The sequence below is a fragment of the Patiria miniata genome, unplaced genomic scaffold (genome assembly GCF_015706575.1).
Source record: "Patiria miniata isolate m_02_andy unplaced genomic scaffold, ASM1570657v1 HiC_scaffold_3, whole genome shotgun sequence".
In the NCBI taxonomy this organism is placed as follows: domain Eukaryota; kingdom Metazoa; phylum Echinodermata; class Asteroidea; order Valvatida; family Asterinidae; genus Patiria; species Patiria miniata.
Genome location: NW_024037069.1, coordinates 6,437,170 through 6,462,357, shown reverse-complemented (window position 1 = coordinate 6,462,357; position 25,188 = coordinate 6,437,170). Strand labels below are relative to the sequence as shown.

At 41.6% G+C, this 25,188-nt stretch overlaps 1 protein-coding gene across 1 annotated transcript; it reads left to right on the top strand.

Moving 5' to 3' along the window:
- The first annotated feature begins 1,327 nt into the window (after positions 1-1,327).
- On the top strand, positions 1,328-21,706 carry LOC119737997 (TBC1 domain family member 25-like). Its single transcript, XM_038212696.1, has 4 exons — positions 1,328-1,543; positions 14,005-14,114; positions 15,186-15,337; positions 18,690-21,706. Exons 1-4 carry the CDS (start codon positions 1,484-1,486, stop codon positions 20,492-20,494), a joined length of 2,127 nt encoding a protein of 708 aa, XP_038068624.1. The 5' UTR covers positions 1,328-1,483; the 3' UTR covers positions 20,495-21,706.
- The last annotated feature ends 3,482 nt before the right edge of the window (positions 21,707-25,188 follow it).

The following is a 25,188-nucleotide window of genomic DNA, read 5'->3' as shown; positions in this document are numbered from 1 at the left end:
TGTTGTTGTACCCTAACGTGGCGCGGCCCCCAACGTGGCGCACTTTGATTTTTCGCCTGTAGCGCCTACCTAGAGCAAAGGTTTTAACTGAAATTTCACAGAAAGTGAAATTTCATCAAGTTCTAAACACTCCTGTTCATAAATCGCGAGTTTACTTACCCGTAACAAAGTCAGAAGAAAATTTATTTTGGCGTGATTTTCCGATTTTATTTTCAAGTGCAAAGTGAACCCTTTAAAAATGCCCCGAAAAATAAGAAAATAATTTTCTGACAAACATCTGGCTGGGTATGTAAGTAGAGATAATAATTATTTATCAAAATTTATCAAGTTTACAGAAATTATTAAATGTTGATTTGGAATTTTCCGAGATTTATTCAAGTGCACCACGTTAGGAAACACTCCGCCAATTTGTGCCAAATTTCCGGACGCCACCATTTTTTAATTTCGGATTAAATTTTATGAAACCGAAATTGTTCACAGAGGTTAAATAGCAAGCATTAATAAGATAAAAGTACTAGTATTTTACTGCATGAATTTGAGGTTTGTCAAGAAAGAGGTTTGGCAACACTACACGAGGAAAGTCGGGTTTGGAAGTGCGCCACGTTAGGGAATTTACACGTCTATATACGGTGAGGATCGGGAGAAAACCATCTTTTGGTAAACCAGTTTACAACGTGCATCTCGCATCGAAATGGTAAGAACGATGCAGCATCACTTCCAATTTGATTAGAATGATGCAAGTACGGAAGTAAGATCTCGTGAGTCGTACAGCTGGCTACGAAACTCATTTTGGCGATAGATGCACATGACAGGTGTCATGCCAAAAAGTACTATCCGATGCCGGCGATGCGAATATAAATGTCCGCTCATTATCATATCAGAATACTGTAATCTGCACATGTTTACTACGGAAACTATTTCCCAACTGACATTTTTTGACGCCGGTGGGGTGTCATGCCCCAATAAAAAAAATCTAAAATCGCATAACTCAGCAACTTTTTCCAAGGTCCCGCGGCGGGAGGGAGCATATTGTTCCTCATTTCTAATTCGTATACGGAAAAAGGGAATGTTTGTCTAAGGCTACGGCTTTTCAATGTAATGCGCCAATGTCAAAAACCGAGCCGCAGCCACAATAATACCCTATTCAGCATCGACGCGACTACCGCTACTTTTTAATAATATATTTTTAAAAATCGGATGCCTCTGACGTCACCATTCTCTACGTCAAAATAGTGTGTTAACGTCAGGGTAATTGACAGAGAATTTAGTCAGGTCTCCTGGTGCCAGTTTCACCATATTTGTGTCAGAGACGTCTAGGTAAGGAGGAAGGCAGTCCTTTCTAGTTGAATGGGAAAAATAAATGACATGTTAAAATGTCGAACAGATTTGGGACTTGAGACTTCTCGCTATTTTGAAGGCGTTAAACCTCCCAAATATCGTCAAGTAATGTGACCTGAACTGCGTAGCAGTAGATGTTGACATCATGGCAGGAATTAGACAAAAAGGTGGAGGAAATCGTGAGGCAATAAGAGTGCAAGTGATGGTGAGTAGGCCTTTAATTTCTTCTAAAATTTAAGTGTCCGTACACCCGTATGGTGTCCGTACATCCGTATGCAACTGCATGCCGCAACATGGCAATGGTAATCCTTACTTTTGTTTAGGACACCTCTATTTTTTATGAGGGGGAAAAATCCATACCCGATCACCACTTACCTGCCGCCAAACAAATAAATGTTCACCTCACATTGTGATTTCAACCAAGAGGAATCCAGGAAACAGCAGACATGCGAAAAAAAATTAGTAAAAATGTGTTTTTACTTTGGCAGTGTATATTTTGCCGGAGACGGCAAACCTTTAGTAGGCCTAAACGTTAGTTTGCCGGATATGCACTGAACATGCGCAGTTACTGTTTTTTTGCACTTAAACATTTTCCGGTGACAAGTTTTAGTCTGGCTCCATGCCAAAATTATCGTTGTTACCTCGTATTCACAAGATGGGATTCAGACCATTTTATAATTTCGGACTTTATTTCCCTTTTAAAAATAATCCCCCAGAGCCACAAATCTGAATAAGAAAATGTAATACTCTGCAAAAAATGTTTGAGACATGTTAAAATAATAAAAGAAGAATATTCTTATTTATTTGGGGATGAGAAAATTTTTTTTTAAATGTGGTGCGGTCGGAATCGAACGCGAGTCATCCCGCTTACTAGAGCTTTTGCTTAACCATTACACCAAACGTGCTACACAACTTATGGTGGGAATTTAATACATCTTATAATTCAGCCCTATTTTAAAGAGTACAGCGCCCTCTGTTGATATGGATTGCCGCCGGCAAACCTTTAGTAATCGTTAGTTTGCTGTCATTACCTCCGGCAAAATATCCACAATCTTTTACTTTTAGAGCACATTTTGCGGTCATACTAAAAAGTGTCAACACAGTGTCAACACACTCCAAATCGTCAACACAGCGTCAACACATCCGAAATGCATTAAAAGTGACAAAAGCTGTATGAAACCCATACAGCATGGACAGAAACATGATTTTGGCTTAAAATCAATAGGTTAAACGTCTGAAAATTGTGATTTTTAGTTCAAGAAAATTGGCTCTCCGTGCCGCTCCGAAATCGGCTGCCATGTTGCCTCAGTGGCATTATGCTAAAGGGTGATAGCGTTGTACAATAAACCAACAGAGAGGGCGCGGCCGGCCAATACCAAAAGATGTCAATAAAGTAAATGAAACATAAACATCTGTATCTGTATCTGTAGGTGTACGTTGCAAGAAACCAATTCTGGCATAAGAGCAACGGGAGAGAGAGAGAGGGTGTTCACTGTACAGTAACTTATTGAGAGAGAGGTCCGCGGCTGATGAGGGATTTGAAGGTGTCAACAGAGTCGGCTTGGACTACGTATTCCTCTAGATGGTTCCAGTCAATTATAGTTCTGTTGAAGAAGGAGTACCTGAATTGATCTGTGTTGCTCCGAGGAACTCTGTAGCACCTTGAGTTGACAGCTATGGAGCTTTCAATGGAGTGTGTTGTTGCAGAGTTGAAAAGTGTTCTTGGTCGAATTTGTCTCCCAGGTTTTTTAGATGTTAGGTAGAGCTGAGATGGTATGGCTGGCACTAGCCCCTTAACCACTTTGTACATGAATGTGAGTCGTAATTGTTTCCTTCTGTCTTGCAGAGATGGTAGTTGTTGATTTTGTAGCATTTTTGTGAGGCAACCGGGCTTCTGTGATCTGTAGTCTCCGGTGATGAAGCGTACAGCTCGATGTTGGATGCGTTCCAGTCGGTCAATATTGGCTTTTGTGTAAGGGTCCCACACTGTAGCTCCGTATTCCAAGATTGGTCGTACCAGAGCTAGGTAGGCAGTTCTTCTGCAGTTGACTGGGCAACCCCTAAGGTTTCTGCGAAGAAAACCTAAAGTGGAGCCAGCCTTCTTGGATATACTGGATATGTGTGTGTTCCATTTGAGGTCCTCAGAGATGTGTATACCAAGATACCGGTTGCTAGGTACTTGATGAAGAACAGTGTTGTCTAATGTGTAGAAACGTGTTGATTTATTCCTAATGCTGAGAATGTTACATTTTTTGGCATTGAAGCGCATTCCCCATTTTCCCGCCCAAGTTTCCAGGTTTTCGATGTCTTGTTGGAGGATGACATGATCACTGGGGTCATCTATTTGTCGGTACAGCAGGCAGTCATCTGCGAAGAGACGGACTTTGGATGTCACACAGGCTGGAAGGTCATTGATGTGGCAAAGGAACAGCAAGGGACCCAACACTGTCCCTTGGGGGACCCCAGAGTCGACCGGCACTTCCCGAGAAGCTACTCCTTCCAATACCACTCTCATTGTGCGTTGGGTGAGAAAGCAGGTTAACCACTGATGTAGAGGGCCCCTGATGCCGTAGTTGTGGAGCTTGTGGAGGAGTTTGTTGTGTGGGATGGTGTCAAATGCTTTACTGAAGTCGAGTATGGCAATATCAACTTGCTTTTTCTCGTCAAAAGATTTTTGTAGGTCATGTAGTGTAACTGTAAGTTGTGTTTCACAGGAATAGCCACGACGGAAACCATGGTTTAACTGTGTGAGGATTTGGTGATATTCAAGGTGTGAAATGATGTGTTTGTAAATGATGTGTTCCAGTTGCTTACAGAGTACTGAGGTTAGGGAGATTGGACGGTAATTCTCGGCTACATGTAGGTGTTTGTCTCCTTTCTTGAAAACACAGGATACATTGGCCTTAAGCCAATCTCCAGGTAGGATGCCGGAGTCAAGAGAAGTTTGGTATATTGCTGCAAGACCAGGTGCGATGTTGTCAGCACAATTTTTCAGCACAGCGTTTGGTAGGTTGTCTGGTCCAGGTGCTTTTGCAATGTTAATCTTCTTCAGCAGTTTGGCTACACCGACTGAGTGGACGACGATACGTGGAATTGGTTGATCTACTTTTGTGTTTACTTCTGGGAGATCACGATTTTTGTCCTGTGTAAACACTGACTTGAACTGTTCGATGAGTATTTTTGCCTTAGATGAGCTATTACTGTACAAGGTCCCCTTGTGCTTTAGTGGGGCAACACCGACATTATCTTGACGTCTGTTTTTGATGTATCTCCAGAATGGCTTACTGTTGTTGTTTGCGAGGCTTTCCTGAATGACTTTATTGATGTAGTTCCAGTGGGCTCTTCGGATTTTCCTCCTACATTGTTTTTGGAGGCTACGGTATGCTTCCCATTTGTTGTTTTTCTTTGCACGCTTGTACAGTCTTCTTTTCCTTTTGATCATTTTCACGATGGATTTGTCTAGCCAGGGTAACCAGTTGTTACCTTTCCTGATCTTGTGGGGGATGTGTTTGTTAATTTCGCTTAGTACCGTTGAACTGAATTTTTCCCACATCTGGTGTACGTTGGAGCCGCTTTGTTGCATACTTATGATGTCCTGTGAGAGTGCATCCAAGTTTCCAGCTAAGCTCTCCCAATTGGCTTGTGAGAATTGGTAGTATTTCTTTGGTGCTTGTTTAGTAATAGTCGGTTTAGTTGCTATGTCGGTGATCACAATGTCGTGGTCAGATATCCCTGGTGCAGAAACCGAGGACTTTACAAGGCTTGGGTTTGATGTAAGTACCAGGTCCAGTAAGTTGTCCTCACGCGTGGGTGACATGTGGACTTGAGTGAGGTGAGAAGTTATGTCAAGCAGCATTTGTTGTGTTGTATTGTCTTTGCTCCTTGAGTCAACAATACAGTGCTCCCAATCTATGTCGGGGCAATTGAAGTCACCTGCAAGGATAATTTGCTTATCTTGGAAACCACAGCTTGTCAAAAGTTTGAATGACTTATCCAGTTCATTCAATGTGGTAGTATTTCGGTGGGGCATGTAAAAGGATCCAATGATCAGTTCTTTATTATTTTCCAGTTTTACTTTGACCCATTCGAGTTCACAATTTGTCACAAGTTGCGGGAGCTCAACTGTGACCAAGTTTCGATGAGCAAGTACGAAGACTCCTCCACCTAGGCTACAGCGATCGTTCCTGTAGGCAATGTAATTTTCTGGGAAGATTTCACTTGATTTCACATAACCCTCAGAAGGGTTTCGGCCTGGTTTTATTCCTGTCAGCCAAGATTCGGTTCCACATACAATGTCCGGTTTGATATATTCAATGGCGATGGCAAGTTCTGACCTTTTGGCCAGCACACTCCGGCAGTTTACTGTCATTATTCTTAGATTTTGTGTGCCTGGCCGATATGAGACTGAGCTGTGGGCCCTGGGCATTTGTGTTGCCATGGTTGGGCTACATACTTGTGACAATGTGTAACTTTCCCTAGTTCTTTCATCATCAGTCTGGGTACTTGCTATTGGACTACTTGTCTGCAGTGGTTTAAAGGAATTTTCTGATGATGGTATATTGCCAAGTTCGATGTTCGAGTCGATGTTCAAGTCATCGCTGGGGTAGTGTAGTTCATAACTATGGTATGTAAAGCTATCACAGTTTGTGCTATCACATTTGTGGCATTTCCATTGAATGTTGGAATGATTTAATAATTCAAAGTCAGCTGAGCACAAATCAATGCAGGACTGGTGATACCAGATACTACAGTCGTCACAGGCAACACCTTTGCAGTTCCATGTGACAGGGTACTCACATAATCCACGAGGGTATATGCTGGAATATTTTACACGAGGTCCCGGGTTTGGATGGATGTCACCTGCCATCAATAATGTCATGTTGCTTGCAGGGTTGGAGATAGCTGGATTGTGCTCTGGGATGATTTGTTGATATAGAAGTAGCAAGGAGACAACTGATAAAAACAGATGCAGGGCCATCATGTGTTTGTGCATGACATACATGCATCAGCTCCATGCATATGCGCATAAACCAATCATCCAAGATGGCTGACCAATATGGCAGTCACAGGCCGACCGTCAGGGTGGTATTTTGGTGCTGGAAAACCAGCCACTGATTAAGCAGACTTCAGCATTTTGAAGATAGAAGGATGGTGTGAGCATTCCCTGTGATGGATGTTGATATTTAACTTCGTTTTTGTGTCTATCTCGGGTAAAAAGCAGTGATTATCCCTCAAGTTTGCCGCCGATGTTAAGTGCATGACCTCCCTCTCTGAAGCGCCCTCTCTCACTAAATAATGATCCACCACTCCGATCCTTAGTCCTCACAGATCTGGTATCCCTCTGTCTGCAGCAAGGTGCCCTCTGTTGTTTATGACAAGATAATGTCATTACTTACACACCCCTACTTGAAATGGTGAAGTCCAAGCTTTGTGCGAAGTCAAGATGGCAGATAACGGTCGTGCAAGTGAAAGGTCATTTTTTCGCCTGAAAATACTATATTTTTAACAACGAAATGGAAACTCAATCCAATGGAAATTCTCTTTTATTCTATGCTTTACAATTATATACCATTTTTGTCAAATCAGAATGTGTTTTGGATGTGTTGACGGTGTGTTGACGCTGCTGTCATGTGTTGACGCTGTGTTGACGCTGTGTTGATGCTTTTTAGTGCGACCCCATTTTGGATGCACATGTAGTGCAGATCTGAGTTGAAGCAGCCGGTCAAAACTGATTGAAGTGTCTGGAACAGCGGTACGTTATACGCATGACATCGATAACCATGACGTCGCATGAGCCAGCCAATGATAGTGCAATACGTCATTATGAATATTTATTTTCTTATGAATATTTAGTTTATTTCAATGGATACTTCAAATACGTCCAAAGATTGATCATTGCAACAGCGATTGTGCGCGGCCTAGCGGTTAAGAGTCTTGTGTATCAAGCAAGCGTCCGAGGTTCGAATCTCGATGAAGTAAGTGACTGATTAATAAATAGAAATTAAGGAAAGGAGAGGGTGAGAGTAGAGGAGGGAAAGTGGAGGGAATAACCATAAAAGATGTAACTTTTGGCGCTAGAAAATTAATTGAAAAAAGTGGCGATCGAGTATGGAATTTTTTTCCAAAAGGGGTCCTAAAGGTAAGGATTACCATGGCAATGATGATGGACGTGTATAAAAAGTCACCATCTAACCTCCCCGCCCCACACCCCGCCCCCTAAAAGGACCCAAACAAAAATAAATACATAAAGCTCTAGCTAGGCCTTCATTAAAGTGGTCGTGTGTCGGGGAGTAACCAGGTCATGCAGGTATTTAGTGAGCTTCAACCACCACCCCTTCTATAGCATGTATAGCTTGAGTAACTCCAGCTCTAATGCCTATCGCTGCATCGCATAGAGCTGGAGTCACAACTACGTTAAAAGTACCGGGTCGTAAGAGTCCCGAAATCCCGGACTCTGTATCCCCAGTGCATTACAAAAACAGTCCATTTTCCCTATATTATCCCGACCCAGATTCCATAATTCATATCTCATACGATGCAACAGACATTCACGAAGCTAGTAATCGACTTCACCTGAAACTGACCTGCAGGGTTCTAAAGATTTTTACCCCTCAGCCGAGAGGCTCGAGGGGTATTGTCATCGCCTAGGGCGTCCGTCCGTCCGGATGTATGTATGTCTGTCCGTCCGTCCGTCCGTCCGTCCGTCCGGGCAGCTTAGTTTCCGGATGATAACTTGAGTTAGAAATGTTGTTTGGGGTTGTAACTTCGGTAGGGGGTTGCCCTTGGGAGTAGGCAAGTTGGGATTGGTTTTGAGGTCAAAAGGTCAAAGGTCAAGGTCACCGTGGTGAGTTAAATGTAAATGGTTTCCGGATGATAACTTGAGTTAGAAATGAGATTTTGGTGTCTAACTTTGGTAGAGGGTTGCCCTTGGGAGTAGGCAAGTTGGGATTGGTTTTGGGGTCAAAAGGTCAAAGGTCAAGGTCAGCATGGTGAGATAAAGGTAAATGGTTTCCGGATGATAACTTGAGTTAGAAATGAGATTTTGGTGTCTAACTTTGATAGGGGGTTGCCCTTGGGAGTAGGCAAGTTGGGATTGGTTTTGGGGTCAAAAGGTCAAAGGTCAAGGTCACCGTGGTGAGTTAAATGTAAATGGTTTCAGGATGATAACTTGAGTTAGAAATGAGATTTTGGTGTCTAACTTTGGTAGAGGGTTGCCCTTGGGAGTAGGCAAGTTGGGATTGGTTTTGGGGTCAAAAGGTCAAAGGTCAAGGTCACCATTGTGAGTTAAAGGTAAATGGTTTCCGGATGATAACTTGAGTTAGAAATGCGATTTTGGTGTCTAACTTTGGAAGAGGGTTCCCCTTGGGAGAAGGCAAGTTGGGATTGGTTTTGGGGTCAAAAGGTCAAAGGTCAAGGTCAGCATGGTGAGATAAAGGTAAATGGTTTCCGGATGATAACTTGAGTTAGAAATGAGATTTTGGTGTCTAACTTTGATAGGGGGTTGCCCTTGGGAGTAGGCAAGTTGGGATTGGTTTTGGGGTCAAAAGGTCAAAGGTCAAGGTCACCGTGGTGAGTTAAATGTAAATGGTTTCCGGATGATAACTTGAGTTAGAAATGCGATTTTGGTGTCTAACTTTGGTAGAGGGTTGCCCTTGGGAGTAGGCAAGTTGGGATTGGTTTTGGGGTCAAAAGGTCAAAGGTCAAGGTCACCATTGTGAGTTAAAGGTAAATGGTTTCCGGATGATAACTTGAGTTAGAAATGCAATTTTGGTGTCTAACTTTGGAAGAGGGTTCCCCTTGGGAGAAGGCAAGTTGGGATTGGTTTTGGGGTCAAAAGGTCAAAGGTCAAGGTCAGCATGGTGAGTTAAAGGTAAATGGTTTCCGGATGATAACTTGAGTTAGAAATGAGATTTTGGTGTCTGACTGAGGTAGGGGTTTGCCCTTGGGTACAGGCAAGTTGGGATTGGTTTGGGGGTCAAAAGGTCAAAGGTCAAGGTCACCGTGGTGAGTTCAATGTAAATGGTTCCGAATGATAACTTGAGTTAGAAATGAAATGTTGGTGTCTAACTTCGGTAGGGGGTTTCCCATTGGTACAGGCATGTTGGGACTGGTTCTGGGGTCAAAGGCCAAAGGTCAAGGTCACCACGTTGAGTTAAAGGTTAATGGTTTCCGGATGATAACTTGACTCTGGCTGAGGGGTTTCAACAGCAACGCTGTTATTTTTACATATTGCTCTGAATGTTGACTTCCCACAAAGGAGGGTTAAAAAATGAACACAAAACTTCAACCTCTAAAGGTGAATACTCAGAATAACAGGGCTGTGAATTTTTGAATAATTTTGTATTTGTAAATTTGTATAATTTTACAACATTTGTAAATTCTAACTTGGACTTGATCGCATATTTGGAATACACTCATCAAATGTAAGGCCAAAAAAAAAAACATGTTTAGCGTCCAGCGTCCTGCCTTCTTGAAAAAAAATAGAAGCAGGAAAAATGTGTTTCCCTCCAAAATGGCCGCCCGACCTGGCTATTTTCAAGATGACCGCCAGTTTTTTTTTAAATGGCCGCCATTGGACTCAGGAAATGACATACCGGCTTTATATGGGCTAGATGCAACACACAAAGAGGCCAAAATGATGTCACTGTTAAACATTTATCATTTTTTTCGGTTTAAAAAAACCCAAAACATCCCCCCCCCAAAAAAAGGAGGCAGCAGCCTCCAAAAAAGAAGCGGGTGGGGACGCTAAACATGTTTTTTTTTATTTGGCCCAACAGGTACTAGCCAAAACTTGACGCTATCGGTATTTGTGTGCACCGCGTCCGCACTTTTTGAAAACTGACGAAGAGCTTACATTGTAATACAAATAATGGGTAGTGGAATGGCCGATATTTGACAGGTTTGTTATTAACAAAGAAGAAGAAACTTGAAATAATACTCCTCATGGAAGCTCTCAAATTATACGCAAAAGAGTGTGACATTTGGCAACCAACAAAACTACGCAACTAATAGGCCTATACGATTAAAAGAACATCAAGGATGCATTTCATCATTTCCTTGAGACGGCTCACATAGTTTTCCGAATATTTGAATTAAAAATGCCATTCAGATATTCGTTTGATTTTTTATTTGAATATTCTGAAAATTTGGCACAGCCGTAATAACAGTTAGATTTGTACTGCTTGAAAGGTAGCCTACGGTAATGCAACACTTCAGCAATTCTACTGCATGCTAATGCTACAGGCAAGAGAAAGTTGAAGGCCAGGCCAAGTTAGCTGCAGCATGCGTACATACACGTTCTTCAATGGTTTGGCCCTTTTTGTTGACTGTAATTGGGCATTTCTAAGCACGCCTACACATTTTGGTGTCTTAATCGTCACTACAAGGTTTCACTTTGTCTGACACTATACACACATGGGCTTTTGTGTACTTGGAAAAAGTATTGATGGCAATAAATGGTTCAGTAAGCACATTTAAATGCCCAGGCCAGTGAACCAGGCCTAGTTTCTGGTTTCAGCAAAGCAATTTGAACCATATTGAAAAGTGTACGTTACGCAAGTGGGCTGTACCAGCATTATGAAAGAAAGTGTGATGTCCGTGATGGAGTTAATTAACTAAATGAACTAACGAGAACAGAGAAATGATCCAAAAAAACTCTAGTCACTCTTGATGATAAAATGGACCTCAGTCGTGTCAGTAGTCATAAAACGTAACATAAAAGCATCCAAATTTGGCACAATCTCATAAATTTTAATGGGGTTTATTAATATGCATAATAAAACAATGTCATATATAAATGAACCAGAATATTATCATACAACAGTGGAGTCAGTGTCAGTCACCAAATAGGCCTACAGTTTATATTTTTTTCATTCTTGTCTAATTTTGTGGAACATCAAAAATCTTGGTGTAAACTCATTAGGTATAAATTTGTAGTGAAAGACATTAACAAAACCATATATGTACAGGTATATTTACTGGTACCATACAATATGACAGGTATTTTACAGTACACTTTTTATACGTAATATTTTGCATTGTGTTTTCAGCCATACTGCATAACTATACATAATACCATATTACCACACTGTATACTTATGTACAAGTACACTTCAAACTGTGCACATGTACATGTACACGTACGGGAAAATGTACATACATGTACATGTAACTAAAGTGGGATTCTGCTGGGGATGTGTACCGAATCCAACAGCTGTGGAGAATTGTAGGCCTTTTTTGCAGAGCTGTGGAATTTAATCAATAAAAATGACAGGGCAATAATGGTAGCTTTTGCTGTGTGCTAAACTTAAAGGGAAAATACAACATTTGCAAACATCAAAAAATAAAACAACCAAATCATTTTGAAATACCTTGCTGGACTGTTAGTGAATGACAGTGTAAAGCATCCTGTAAAATCATGGCACCTGGTATACTGTCATTTTCAAGAAAAGTGGTATTTTTGTATCAATGTCCAACCCTGATCGGCCGATCAGCATTGGAAAAAACTGGCTTTTTTTTTAAAAACTGGCCCCAATTGACCATCGCACTTGTTTGCAATCGATTACAAACCTATGAACAGGTACGAGCCAGCTAGACTGGTTCCCTGACCTTACAATTCCCCAATGTATGTAAACTGCTCTGTTTCTTCTTATATGGAGTCAGGGAACCAGACTACAGGAAAATGATTGTTTTTCTTGGTTTTTGTAGCATTTTCGATCCCAAAACCTCAAAAAAGTCAGTGTAACTATATTTGCTATATATTACCAACCCCCCAATTCCATCCATTTCTGAAAATTACAGTAAAAGCAAATGATGTATATTCCCTTTAATACATTAATGGCTACCCAATCTTATCCCAAGCATTATGCATCAGTAAAGTACATGTTAAAGCATAGTTTGTGAATCATGTCAATTGTGTGAGTACCATTTATTGGGTCGATGTGCAGTCTGACGTGATTATCTTTTCGTGTACATTACTTCAAAATCACAAAATCACAGTACGGTAGTTGGGTCCACCAACATGTTAATTAAAAAATGCACCACCTACATGTACATTTTAAACATGTACATGTGTATTTTGAACTTTAAACCAATACTAGTAGTGCATGCACCCTGAAAGTACGTGACATTTACAATTTTTTTTACATGGTTAAATTACTGTCATTTTCTTATCATTCTCACATTATTGTCAGAACAAAACATATATATACTTACGTTTTGTACTATAAGCGCATTCAAATTTATTTCAAAATTGTGACAGCTGCAAATGGATCTGTTTAATTTTGCCCCTGCATTTACAATTACTGGATGGCAATGTACATGTAACATACAAACAGTGGTAAAAAAGCACAATTTTGTGCTTAAGTTTAACGGTGGTGTGCTCAAGTCTTATAGCAGAATGGTTCTGCTTATTGATTAAGTAACTCCACAAACATGCTACATACTGGTATGTGATAAAAATAATACGAAATGTAAGTCGGGAATGTGATTTGTCAGGATTTTTCCTGATTTCAGGATTTTTGAAGGGAAAAAGAAGCCAAATCTGGAATTACGGAACAAAAGATACATGTATTTTAAGGGTGCCTTTAGGCAAATACAAACGTAAACCACAGACCCAACATTGCTCTGGGGCCTTCGACGACTTGAAAAACCCTACTGCTGATCATTTCATGGAGTTTTCATTTTTTTTCCCCAATGTCATTCCTGGCAAGTACAGATATCAAACGAAAGAAATGCAAAACCAGGAAACCATCCTACTGATAGAACTGTCACAAACCATCAAAAAATCTAACCATTTCCTCTCCCATAGCTTTTGTACAGGCTGGTCACCAACTGCCGGAACCACCATGGATTAAACCGCATAACTGTCAAAAACTGTTGAAGGGGTTTGATAGATAGAGTGATACCCTAACCGCCCTGAATCCTCCAAAATCCTTTTTGCAAATTGGAGGAATTTGCAGGATTGAGGTTACATGGCAAAAGTGTGTTGCTGATTTCGGAATACGCACTGTGTCAAGGTCTTGGGCCGGACCTTGTGTTGTTTATGCTCAGCCGTGCATAAATTTAGTCCTTGATTATACTTGACATCCTGCGCACTGCTCCAGGATGTCACTGCCTCTGCCTCAGCCTATTGACAGTCATAGCCGGATGATTTTCCAGGATTCAGGCAGTGGTCACCCCTCCATGGACCATATTCAAGAAACAACCGAGGAATTTGCAGGATTGAGGCTATATGCTATTTTTCCATGAGGCCAGTTGGAGGATTTTGCAGGATTTAGGCTACATCCTAGCAAAAAGGCCTAGGGAGTTAAGGTTAATAGTGGTACAGCTTGCGTAGCAGCCATCTTAGAGGGTAATGCCTTTGTTTTGCTGGGATATGCATGAGTAAAGCTGTAATTGTGCCTTCATTGTGACTGAGCTAAATCTATCATTGACAGGCAATCACCAGCGCTGACCCACCACATCTATCAATGTCAGTCAAGGCATGGCACCCTCAGTTAACATACCTACCACAGCCTGTCAATTGTACCAATATGAGCCGACTTTACAGAAAAGTTAATTTCACCTGGTAGATTTTGACGGATAGGGTAACGCTCGCCTGATTGTCACTGGAATAAATTCCCACCCATTATTTGATTGATATTATTTTGTTGCTCTTTACCACAGAAATGCGTGGGTTTCCTGCAGCCAGAGTACAAGACGTTCAGCATTGATCCAGAGATCACCACCTTTGAGATGCTGCAACTTCTGCTCATGCAGGCATTCCAACTGAAAAGGTACTGGGCCCAAATAGCATGGGGCCGATATTGCTTGGGAAATACACTGAGTGTTGCACATCGCATGAGATATTGGCTGGTCAACTTTTTTGGCCAAACAAATATTTTCTATGCTATACACATTTCTCTGGCATGAAATTGAGCTGATTGAATGGAATTGCCGAGCGCAGAAAATTGCTTTGCAGAGAAAGGGTCGTCACCATTTTTACAAACTGACACGCCCGCGCTGTGTGATGTCAGTTTGTGAAAACAGCATAATCAATAATTTCGGTTTCACGAACTGACACGCGGGTGTGCGCGTGCACTTCGTACACTGATGCATAATAGAATAATTTTGGTTTTCAGAAACTGAGACGCAAACATGTGGTGGAAATACTTTTTTGGGGGGGAAAAAAACGCTTTGAAAGGTTTGATTCAGATTTAATCCATCTGTATACTGGTGTGCTTACACAGAAATTTAATTAAAAACCTTCTTACTGGTGAAATTAAGACCGGTTTCAGTTTATGAAAATGAAAATGTACGGAGCGTGCGTGCATACACGCAAACATAATTTGTTGCGTAAGTCCTATGCATGGTGTAAGCATGGTAAGTGACGCACTGTTTCGTGAAATCGGCTGCTGGTGTCATTCTTGTAGAGTGCTGCTAAAAACATAATTGGCTGTGTGTATCACAGATCAGCTTAGAAACATTTTGTTTTCAAGTGACACTATACAGCTACAATGCAGAAATCAGGAATCTGCACTGTGAGCTCTGTTTGATTGTAATTACCAGAACATGTACATTGTATGTGTAGGTGTCCTTCTACTTAATGCTTAACCGACGTTTAAACACTGTATACCAGTTAGGACTTGACTATGCAACAGTGACAATTGCCGCCTAGAACAGAGAGTTCTGGCGCAAGCACATTGCACGTATGGCCTCCACTCCTTTCGGGCAGGAGACATGATGATGATGATGATACTTTCAAGCATTTGTGTAAAGTACTAAATGTAGTGGACAAGCAATATGGTAAATTCACTCATTTGAAAGGACAGCTTTCATAATTGCCTTTTTTTCCTCCCTGCTTCTAGTGAGTTCACCATCAGCTATTCATCACGTGATGATCAAGCCAGGGAGGTGTATCTGTCCCTGCTGTCTGATTGGGACCTTGACTCTGCCATACTCACCTCCTCCGATCCTTGCCTGAGGCTCAAGGTGGACGCCAAACCGTTCGAAGGACCCGGTAAGAGAAATGGAGTCTTTAGGCATCCAAGGACCCACATTAACCCTAACCTTCCCAAATCCTCCAAAATCCTTTTTGCAACATGGAGGATTTTGCAGGATTGAGGCTATATGGCAAAAATGTGTGGCAGATTGTGCAGTGATGCACTGTGTCAGGGTCTTTAGGTCGGACCTTGTGTTGTTTGTGCTCAGCCGGGCATAAATTTAGGCCACATTATACTTGAAATCCTCCGCACTGCTCCAGGATGTCATTGGCTGTGCCTCAACATATTGACAGTGACTGCCGGAGGATTTTGCAGGATTGAGGCAGTGGCCACCCCTCCAGGGACTAAAATCAAGAAAAAAACGGATGATTATGGAGGGTTGAATCCACCTCATGAGCAGCATCCGTTAAAGCGTGATCCGGAACAGCTATCGACGTGTCGGATCACTGATCGCGATCCGGATATGCGCGAAACAAACAGGCCCATGGAGTCTGGCCCATGTGCGCTGGCTGGGCTTAATGATCTTGTCTATTCATTCAGGGTTCTTGCCTTTGCAAATTGGCATGTGCCCTGTGGTACAATTCTCCAAGTGGATATTGGAATGTAGGGCTATCAGGCAAAACAATTTTCATGGGACTATATGCCTTTAGGACCTCAAGTGGATATTGGAATGGGACTATATGCCTTTAGGACCTCAGGTGGATATTGGAATGGGAGTATATGCCTTTAGGACCTCAAGTGGATATTGGAATGGGACTATATGCCTTTAGGACCTCAAGTGGATATTGGAATGGGACTATATGCCTTTAGAACCTCAAGTGGATATTGGAATGGGACTATATGCCTTTAGGACCTCAAGTGGATATTGGAATGGGACTATATGCCTTTAGAACCTCAAGTGGATATTGGAATGGGAGTATATGCCTTTAGGACCTCAAGTGGATATTGGAATGGGACTTTATGCCTTTAGAACCTCAAGTGGATATTGGAATGGGACTATATGCCTTTAGGACCTCAGGTGGATATTGGAATGGGACTTTATACCTTTAGAACCTCAAGTGGACATTGGAATGGGACTATATGCCTTTAGGACCTCAAGTGGATAATGGAATGGGACCTTATGCCTTTAGAACCTCAAGTGGGTATTGGAATAGGACTATATGCCTTTAGGACCTCAAGTGGATATTGGAATGGGACTTTATGCCTTTAGAACCTCAAGTGGATATTGGAATGGAACTATATGCCTTTAGGACCTCAGGTGGATATTGGAATGGGACTTTATACCTTTATAACCTCAAGTGGATATTGGGATGCAACTATATGCCTTTAGGACCTCGGGTGGATATTGGAATGGGACTTTATGCCTTTAGAACCTCAAGTGGATATTGGAATGGGACTATATGCCTTTAGGACCTCAGGTGGATATTGGAATGGGAGTATATGCCTTTAGGACCTCAAGTGGATATTGGAATGGGACTTTATGCCTTTAGAACCTCAAGTGGATATTGGAATGGGACTATATGCCTTTAGGACCTCAGGTGGATATTGGAATGGGACTTTATACCTTTAGAACCTCAAGTGGACATTGGAATGGGACTATATGCCTTTAGGACCTCAAGTGGATAATGGAATAGGACCTTATGCCTTTAGAACCTCAAGTGGGTATTGGAATAGGACTATATGCCTTTAGGACCTCAAGTGGATATTGGAATGGGACTTTATGCCTTTAGAACCTCAAGTGGATATTGGAATGGGACTATATGCCTTTAGGACCTCAAGTGGATATTGGAATGGGACTTTATGCCTTTAGAACCTCAAGTGGATATTGGAATGCGACTATATGCCTTTAGGACCTCGGGTGGATATTGGAATGGGACTTTATGCCTTTAGAACCTCAAGTGGATATTGGAATGGGACTATATGCCTTTAGGACCTCAGGTGGATAATGGAATGGGACTTTATGCCTTTAGAACCTCAAGTGGATATTGGAATGGGACTATATGCCTTTAGGACCTCAGGTGGATATTGGAATGGGACTTTATACCTTTAGAACCTCAAGTGGATATTGGAATGGGACTATATGCCTTTAGGACCTCAAGTGGATAATGGAATGGGACCTTATGCCTTTAGAACCTCAAGTGGATATTGGAATAGGACTATATGCCTTTAGGACCTCAAGGGGATATTGGAATGGGACTTTATGCCTTTAGAACCGCAAGTGGATATTGGAATGGGACTATATGCCTTTAGGACCTCAAGTGGATATTGGAATGGGACTTTATGCCTTTAGAACCTCAAGTGGATATTGGAATGCAACTATATGCCTTTAGGACCTCAAGTGGATATTGGAATGGGACTTTATGCCTTTAGAACCTCAAGTGGATGTTGGAATGGGACTTTATGCCTTTAGAACCTCAAGTGGATGTTGGAATGGGACTATATGCCTTTAGGACCTCAGGTGCAGATGTTTCAATTGAGAACAAATTTCTTTTCAAATTTGTGAATCTAAATTTAAAGCCTGCCTCAGGTCGACCTGCGAGTTGCTTGCGCCATGAGCAGAACTGTCTGCATGTCATGCACAAAAGTCATGCTCAGGTCACAAAAACTGAGAAATTACGGTATCATTTTGAACAAGCGGCATCTGGATTCTGAATATTCGCAAGCATACTCATGTCACCCATGATGGGACACTGAATTTGCGGCATAGATGTGATAATGCGATTTGTTCAAAATATTGTCGCGCCAGTGCAACAAGGTCGTTACTCCGTTCTGCAGCAAGGTTGTATCTCGCGTGAATACGCTCCGTGCAACAAGGTCGTATCTCGACGTCCATTTACTTTGTGTGTTCATCCCGGTTATTTTAAGTGAGATACAACCTTTTGACATTCTGAAACTTGCATTTCACGTACGGCCCATTTTAGGAGATATCACCTTGTTGCATGGACATGACGATGTTGACGGTAGGCGTCAAGACAAAATATTCGTTTGGCTTGCATGACTGTTTTTAAACTCTTCTGCAAGCTGATATGTTACGCAATGAAATCAGATGATATGGATGCGTGCAAGGTTGACCTGAGGGCGGCTTAAGAACCAAATCGCAGGTTCAAGATCTCCTGTGAATTTGTTTTCGTTTACTAATATACATTCAAGTTTTATAGGATTTAGCAAGTGATAATCGAGCACATCTGGCACTTCACCGTATTTGAAGGATAGATATGCTACAGAGAGAACAGAGGACCCTCAGTTGGTGTATAAAGTTAACTTGTTGTATAGGTAAATATTGCTTGAGAAGCACCAACTTCTCACTGTCCCATTGTAAAGTTTTTCTTAATGCAGTGCTGAATGATGTTGTTTATGTTTTGCTTACAGGTTTGCTTGAAGATTGGGATGTTATCAGTGGCCAGGATGTATCTGGAAACAGCTCAGATCGCATGCGCTTTGTGCCATTTGTCGGTGCTATCATGGACAGCGTGGGCAAGACCCTAACAAGAGTCTCGCGCATCTTTCAGACAGTGGAGGGTGAGGAGGAAACCTATGAATTGCCCCGCTCGCCCTTGGACGACCACGAGTTCTTCACATTTCTGGACCCTGTAGGACACTTGGAGAGGCCCCACGACCTGCGGCTGCGTGTTTACCAAGGCGGCATCAAGCCGTCCCTGAGGAAGGTCGTCTGGCGACACTTGTTGAACATCTACCCTGAGGGACTGACGGGGAAAGAACGCATGCAGCATATCAAGGCCAAGTCCATGGACTACCAGAAGCTGAAAAATAAGCTGCTTTCAGATCCTCGGGAGGACTTTAAGAACATCAAGAACATGGTCAGGAAGGACGTCCTGCGGACGGATCGTTTGGAGGACTTCTACGCTAACTCAGATGAGAACGTTGAAAAGCTCTTCAACTTGTTGGCCACTTATGCCCTGTCGCACCCGGAGGTCTCCTACTGCCAAGGTATGAGTGACCTGGCCTCCCCAATCTTGTTTGTGATGGAGGACGAGGCGCAGGCCTACATCTGCTTTTGCCAGCTCATGAAGCGTCTGGCTTGTAACTTCTTGCCGGACGGGAAGGCCATGTCGGTCAAGTTCCTGCATCTGACAGAGTTGATCCGCTGCGTGGACCCGGACTTCTATGAATACCTCAAGGAGGAGAACGCCGACGATCTGTACTTCTGCTACCGGTGGCTCCTGCTGGAACTGAAACGAGAGTTTGCCTTCACGGATGCTCTGAGGATGAAAGAGATTATGTGGAGTTCTCTACCACCAGATCCTCCCAGCGAACAGGGCGTGGAATTAGCGTCGTCCTCTGATGCCTCCCCGTCAGCATTTGCCGCCGAGAGACTCCGCTTCCGGTTCTCTCGGGGCCATAGTGTTTCCAAAGAGAGCATTAGCGGCGTTGGTAAATCCGATAGCCCTGTCTCCAATAGGAAATCAGCTGAGAAAACTGATATTCAGGGAAAGGTCGATGAATGTGACGAAAGCAAAACAGGTGATGAAAGTATACCTGACAATAACACAAGCACAAATGAATCCAAGCAAACTGTTCAAGACTCCAGTATCAGCAACTCCACTCATAAATCCGCTAAGAGAAGCGAAACACCCATAAAACGTAGCTACTCGGCTACCGTTGACACCACGTGCAGCGACACAAACAGTACAAGTAACTCCAACGGCAGCGTGAATCACCGCTTGATGTCCGCCAACGAGCGACAGAGTCCCCCTTCCAACTTAGGCGTCCAGCCCAAGAGTCTGTCTAAGTCCCAGAGCAGCCCTGTCCTGTCTCAGAAAGGAGTCAACAAAGGTCACCACCGTAAGTCCTCTCCCAAAAGTCCATCCAAGACCCCTTCCAGTCCGGTCCGTAACCCTTACCGGGGCTTGCCCCCTCCCCAGGACTTTGGCGGCGGCAACCCCTTTGTCATGTTTGTCTGCCTGGCCATGCTGATGGACCAGCGCAACGGGGTGATGGCACATAAACTGGACTACAACGACATGGCTATGCTGTTTGACAGCATGGTGCGCAAGCACAGCCTGGGCAAGATCCTGAGTCACGCCAGGATGCTGTATTCGGAGTATCTGCAGTCGGAGGCCTCCAAGGTGGACCCGGCCAAAATCAGCCTGGAGGATAGCGCGGACATTATCAACATGAACGGAGGGCCTAATATGCCGGCCAACTCCACATAGCTTTGAAACTTCACTCAAAACAAACAGGTCAAGTATACATGTAACAAGTATTATATTGTGCTTCAAATGTACATCTCTAATCTCTTTTATGTATGGTTTCACAAAATGGTGCGGTAATGGGCTTTTTGTGTGTGTGATATATCTACATGTAAGTCAATGTATATTTTGCATAATTAACGTGTGATTCACTGTAAACATGCTATTTTCACTAACACATACATCAGACTGCAGCACTGTAACGTTCTGTAAAGCTGTCTTTAATAGTTTGTCCATCATAAGAAATATGTCATTGAACATGTTGAAGATAACACTTTCTGCAGAGGTGAAAAAGGTTCTGAAAGTGAATTCCCAGTCTTTTTCATTATGTACAGGTATCCTTTGATCAGCATACATGTGCACACCATAGGTCTACCGTCTTGTGTCGAAAGTTTCAAACTTTGTTGATGTCATGTATAAAATGCATGCATTTGTATGTATCTTGCAAATAAAGTGATTAAACAGATGACTATACCATACATGTATTCAAAGTAAACTATGGAGTACCAAAGTGTGACGTCATTTAGAACCAGAAAGTGTAGTGCATCTAAATGGAGTACGCGTGCATGTTGGTTCGCGGTCTGAATCACGCGCGTGACGTATTCACTTCGGTACTCCATTGCGGTAGTCATCCCATGACCGCGAGTGGCATATGGCACACAGGTGCACTACATTTTTAGTGCTGGACAACAAATTAAACTTCAAGCAAACTTGACACGCATTCAGGAACTTTTCAGCGGCTATCCTAAAGTATTACAAGTGCGTGCAGCTTGTTGAATACTGCGCGTATCTTAGAATAGCACGATACTTAGAGTGCAATGTGGACTGTATGCTATAAGGGATAATATCACACTGCCGCCATGGATCGACCAATCAGGATCCAGGATTCGATTTTGGTTGAGGAATAATTGTTTTTGTTTTTTAATTCATGTAGTATGGAGTATTACCGATTGTATTCAGTTTTTCGCAATACAACTTAATGTCTGTTATTTCTGTCTTTGAGCAATTGTCATGTGATGTCGGTCAGTGCCAGAATATCGTGCCTCCTTTTTGACCTTGCCTATACATGTATATTACAATTGTATTACATAACATGTTAAAATATGTGTATGTATTTCTACATGTGCACAACCTGGTCTCCCTCAAGGGCAGAACCAGAGAGGTCCCGGGGGGGGGGGGGGGCCTCTCTCAAGTTAAAAATGGCCTTATTTGAGAAAATTTCTGTCACTGTTGGAGGGGGCCCTCCGCACCTCCCCCTAAACCCTGTAAACCCCCCACTCCACCCCATCCCCCCTACTCCATCCCTCCTCTCCCTACTCCATTCCCCCCCCCCCCCCCGGTTCAGCCACTGTCACCCCAACCCCATAATTTTTCACTCAGAACCTGCCAAAATAGCCTATAGCAACAGTGAAGTGTGCAGCAATTTCTTGAACTAAAAAAAAAAATGTCCAGCAGAGGCCGGTTTATACGGTACGTGTACTCGCATAGTAAGACTGGATAGGATACGCATACATGTACATTTGTATACTTGCGCGCAGTGAATATTCGGAAAACGCGGACACAAACAGCTGGGTGATACAGTGCGGGTTTAACGGTTGCGACCGCGCATGCGTGACGTGCGCGTGCTGCATGGTCTGTGTGTGACAAAGCATTCCAAACTGTCAAAACCCTCGCCGATGACTAACTGGGTGCACAAGATGGAGCGCGCTGTGTCTTATCCAGTCTAATCTTACTAATGAAGATCAATGTGTACTCGTCAAGAAATGGGTGGTGTCATCGAAAATTTTCAAAAGTTCTGTGAATTGGCAGAAAGTGAACACATTTCGCAGCTGATTTTTTTTTCCCGAGATGTCAAATGTGACCCGCTCCGCAAAAATGAGTCTGTTGTGGCAAAACTGACATTTTGAGTTAACTACATTACTAAAATGGGAATGAAATAAGCTTTCATTTGGTATATCACGGACCTCTCTAGGACATTTGGTTGCATTGTTGTGCTTGTTTCATTCTGTAAAGTTTTTGCAAAGCAAGAAATGTCTCAATGGAGAAAATAGGCTTTGAAAAATGACAAATACACTGTAACTAACCAAGAAAAGCACCAAAGATTCATAATGTTTTTCTTTTTCTTACAATATTTACATTTCTGTGTAAGATATTTGAACTAAAACTATCAAACAACCAAAATAAAACAAAAACAAAAAATCCAAATTTTGACCAAATTTTTACTGTTTCCATTTCAAAATGACAAAAGCTTGAATTCAAATTATGCGACATCAGACTCATTTTTGCAGAGCAGGTCACAAATGTGCTTCGCTTTTCATGTTTGCGTGAAGTGCATGTATGAATCAGTCTTAAGTTTCTACTTACATGTAGATTCAGACTCCGATAGAGACTTGCCCGTTGTTGGATTACATGTATGTCACATTTGAATAATGCGTAAGGTTACAGAACAAGCTGTATGGTACATTTGTACCTTGACAGTGCATGCGTGTACCATAGACTGTAGATTGGGGAAATTACATCTACAAATACAGTGTTCTATTTTCAAACAAAATAACAACTCATTTCTATTTGTCAGACCTGTCCATGTTTCCAACAATGTTCTGCTGTCAAATTCTTCAAGCCAGTTGCAAGACAAACCATTATTCTGTAGAGAGTAGCATGAAGTAACCTCAACGAAATGAAAAGGAAACATCCTAGACGTTCATGAATGTTAATACTGTAAACTCATATTTTTGTTAACTACATACCGGGTATTTATGTATTAATTGGCAGGTTAGAATCCATGGTAATTTACTTAAATCTGAGGGTAAATTGTAAATATGACAAAGAAAACGCTGAGCGGAACAAGTTCAACACATGTATATTGTACATATCTATCTTTTGGTCAGAGCCACAAAATTGTTTATTTGGCATGTGTAAAAAGCCTTTGTCTGAATAACAACATTTATTTAATGTAACTCCTCTGAATTCAAAGCAAACATTTCTGAAGGATTATTTTGATCTTTCTTTTGATCATCAAAGTTGCGTTGCCCATGCTCTTCAACAGATTTTTTTTTTTTTAATTACAAAAAAAATGTTTGTGGTTGTGGGCACAAACAGATCTACTTTGGAAGTAGGCTGGCTTACGGTCCGTACATTATCGATACTGATTTGTGGGACAGGAACCAGCCTACCTTGTGAGAATGGAATTATTGTCTGGCAGTCAATAATTTGAAATTGTAAAGTAATTGTACAATAACTAAAACTGTGCCGATTTTGTTTTGGTCGAAGTCTCATTCAAAAGTGGAAAACTTTTGTATTGCTACAAAGAATAGCAATTGAGAAAAGGAATCTGGGGGGTTTTTTTTCGGAATGAAAAATATTAAACCTTGGGTTCCGTTTTCAGGAGTTTGGCGCTTTAAAAGAGAAGATTCTGTTAGAATCTGAAGGGTTCTAGAGAAAAAAAAGGGGGATTTTTTTTTTGAGCTACTAGCCAAAAACGATGCTCAGCAAATTTATGCGCATAATCGGCAGAGTGCCAGACCATATTTGGATGAGGTTTTGGCTATTAACTTGCTTTTTTTGCTTTGAAAAATACACTTTTCATTCTTAACAAATCTGTGCACGACAAATTTTTTAAATGACCTTCAAATTTGTGATGCGAACTTCTCATTTTTGTTATCTGTCCCTCAGCGGTGTGGAAGCATATTTGTGTTCATGTAATCAATTAATTATATTAAAGATGAATACACAGAACACTTTTGATTTCAAAAAGGGGCACAATTTCACAAATTCCTTTTTTTTTTTTTTTTTGGGCTAGCTTTCATTCGCTAAATTTTCTGTATATCCTTCGGTTTGCAGTGTCCAAAAAACGGCATATGCAAATTTTTAAAAAAGCTGAAATATTATGTTATGCATTGAAACAACTGATAATGAGATATGTTAAGTTATACTTTGCCAGCCATGTACATGTAGACCATAGTTAAAAGTATTTAGGTATAAAAACAAATGTTTAAAGTAGATAACTGGTGATAGATTGTTTATAAGTTAACAGTTGCAATACTGAAATGTGCATGTACTATACTCCTGTGCGTGTGCATACAGGGTGAGTAAAAAAAAAACCGAACCCAAATATCAGGACTATTGTTTGAAGTTTTGCATGTAGCACTTTAAAAATCTAGGATATGAAAGCCCAATTCATAAGCTTTCGTTTAGCACAAGAATCATTCAAATCACTCATGTACTTTTCAAGTTACGGAATTTTAAACACAACCACCGTTTTAAGGTTCTGTCCACGGATCACAAAAAAAGGTGTGCGTTCTTTCAGCAAAACGAGAACAATTCACACACATCCCTATGAGATTTGTTTTCATTTTGCTGAAAGAACAGTGAACTTTTTTTTGTTATCCGTGGACAGAACCTTAAAACAGTGGTTACCCGGTATGTTTGAAATTCCGTAACTTGAAAAGTACATGAGTGATTTGAATGATTCTTGTTCTGAAATAAAGCTTATGAATTGGGCTTTCATATCCTAGATTTTGAAAATGCTTATGCAGAACTTCCCTAAAACAGTGGTCCCAACATTTTGGTTTCGTTTTTTTTAAAATTCACCCTGTATATGGAGTTTGTGTTACTTTGAAAGCATTTCTGTTTATTCAAAGTTGTTTTCTTTTTGAAAT

Bases quoted from the DNA above. Each gene is read 5' to 3' on its own strand.
- LOC119737997 (XM_038212696.1), top strand. From the start codon at position 1,484: ATGGCAGGAATTAGACAAAAAGGTGGAGGAAATCGTGAGGCAATAAGA. The intron at 1,544-14,004 runs GTGAGTAGGCCT...TCTTTACCACAG, and splicing joins CAATAAGAGTGCAAGTGATG to AAATGCGTGGGTTTCCTGCA. The intron at 14,115-15,185 runs GTACTGGGCCCA...CCCTGCTTCTAG, and splicing joins CAGGCATTCCAACTGAAAAG to TGAGTTCACCATCAGCTATT.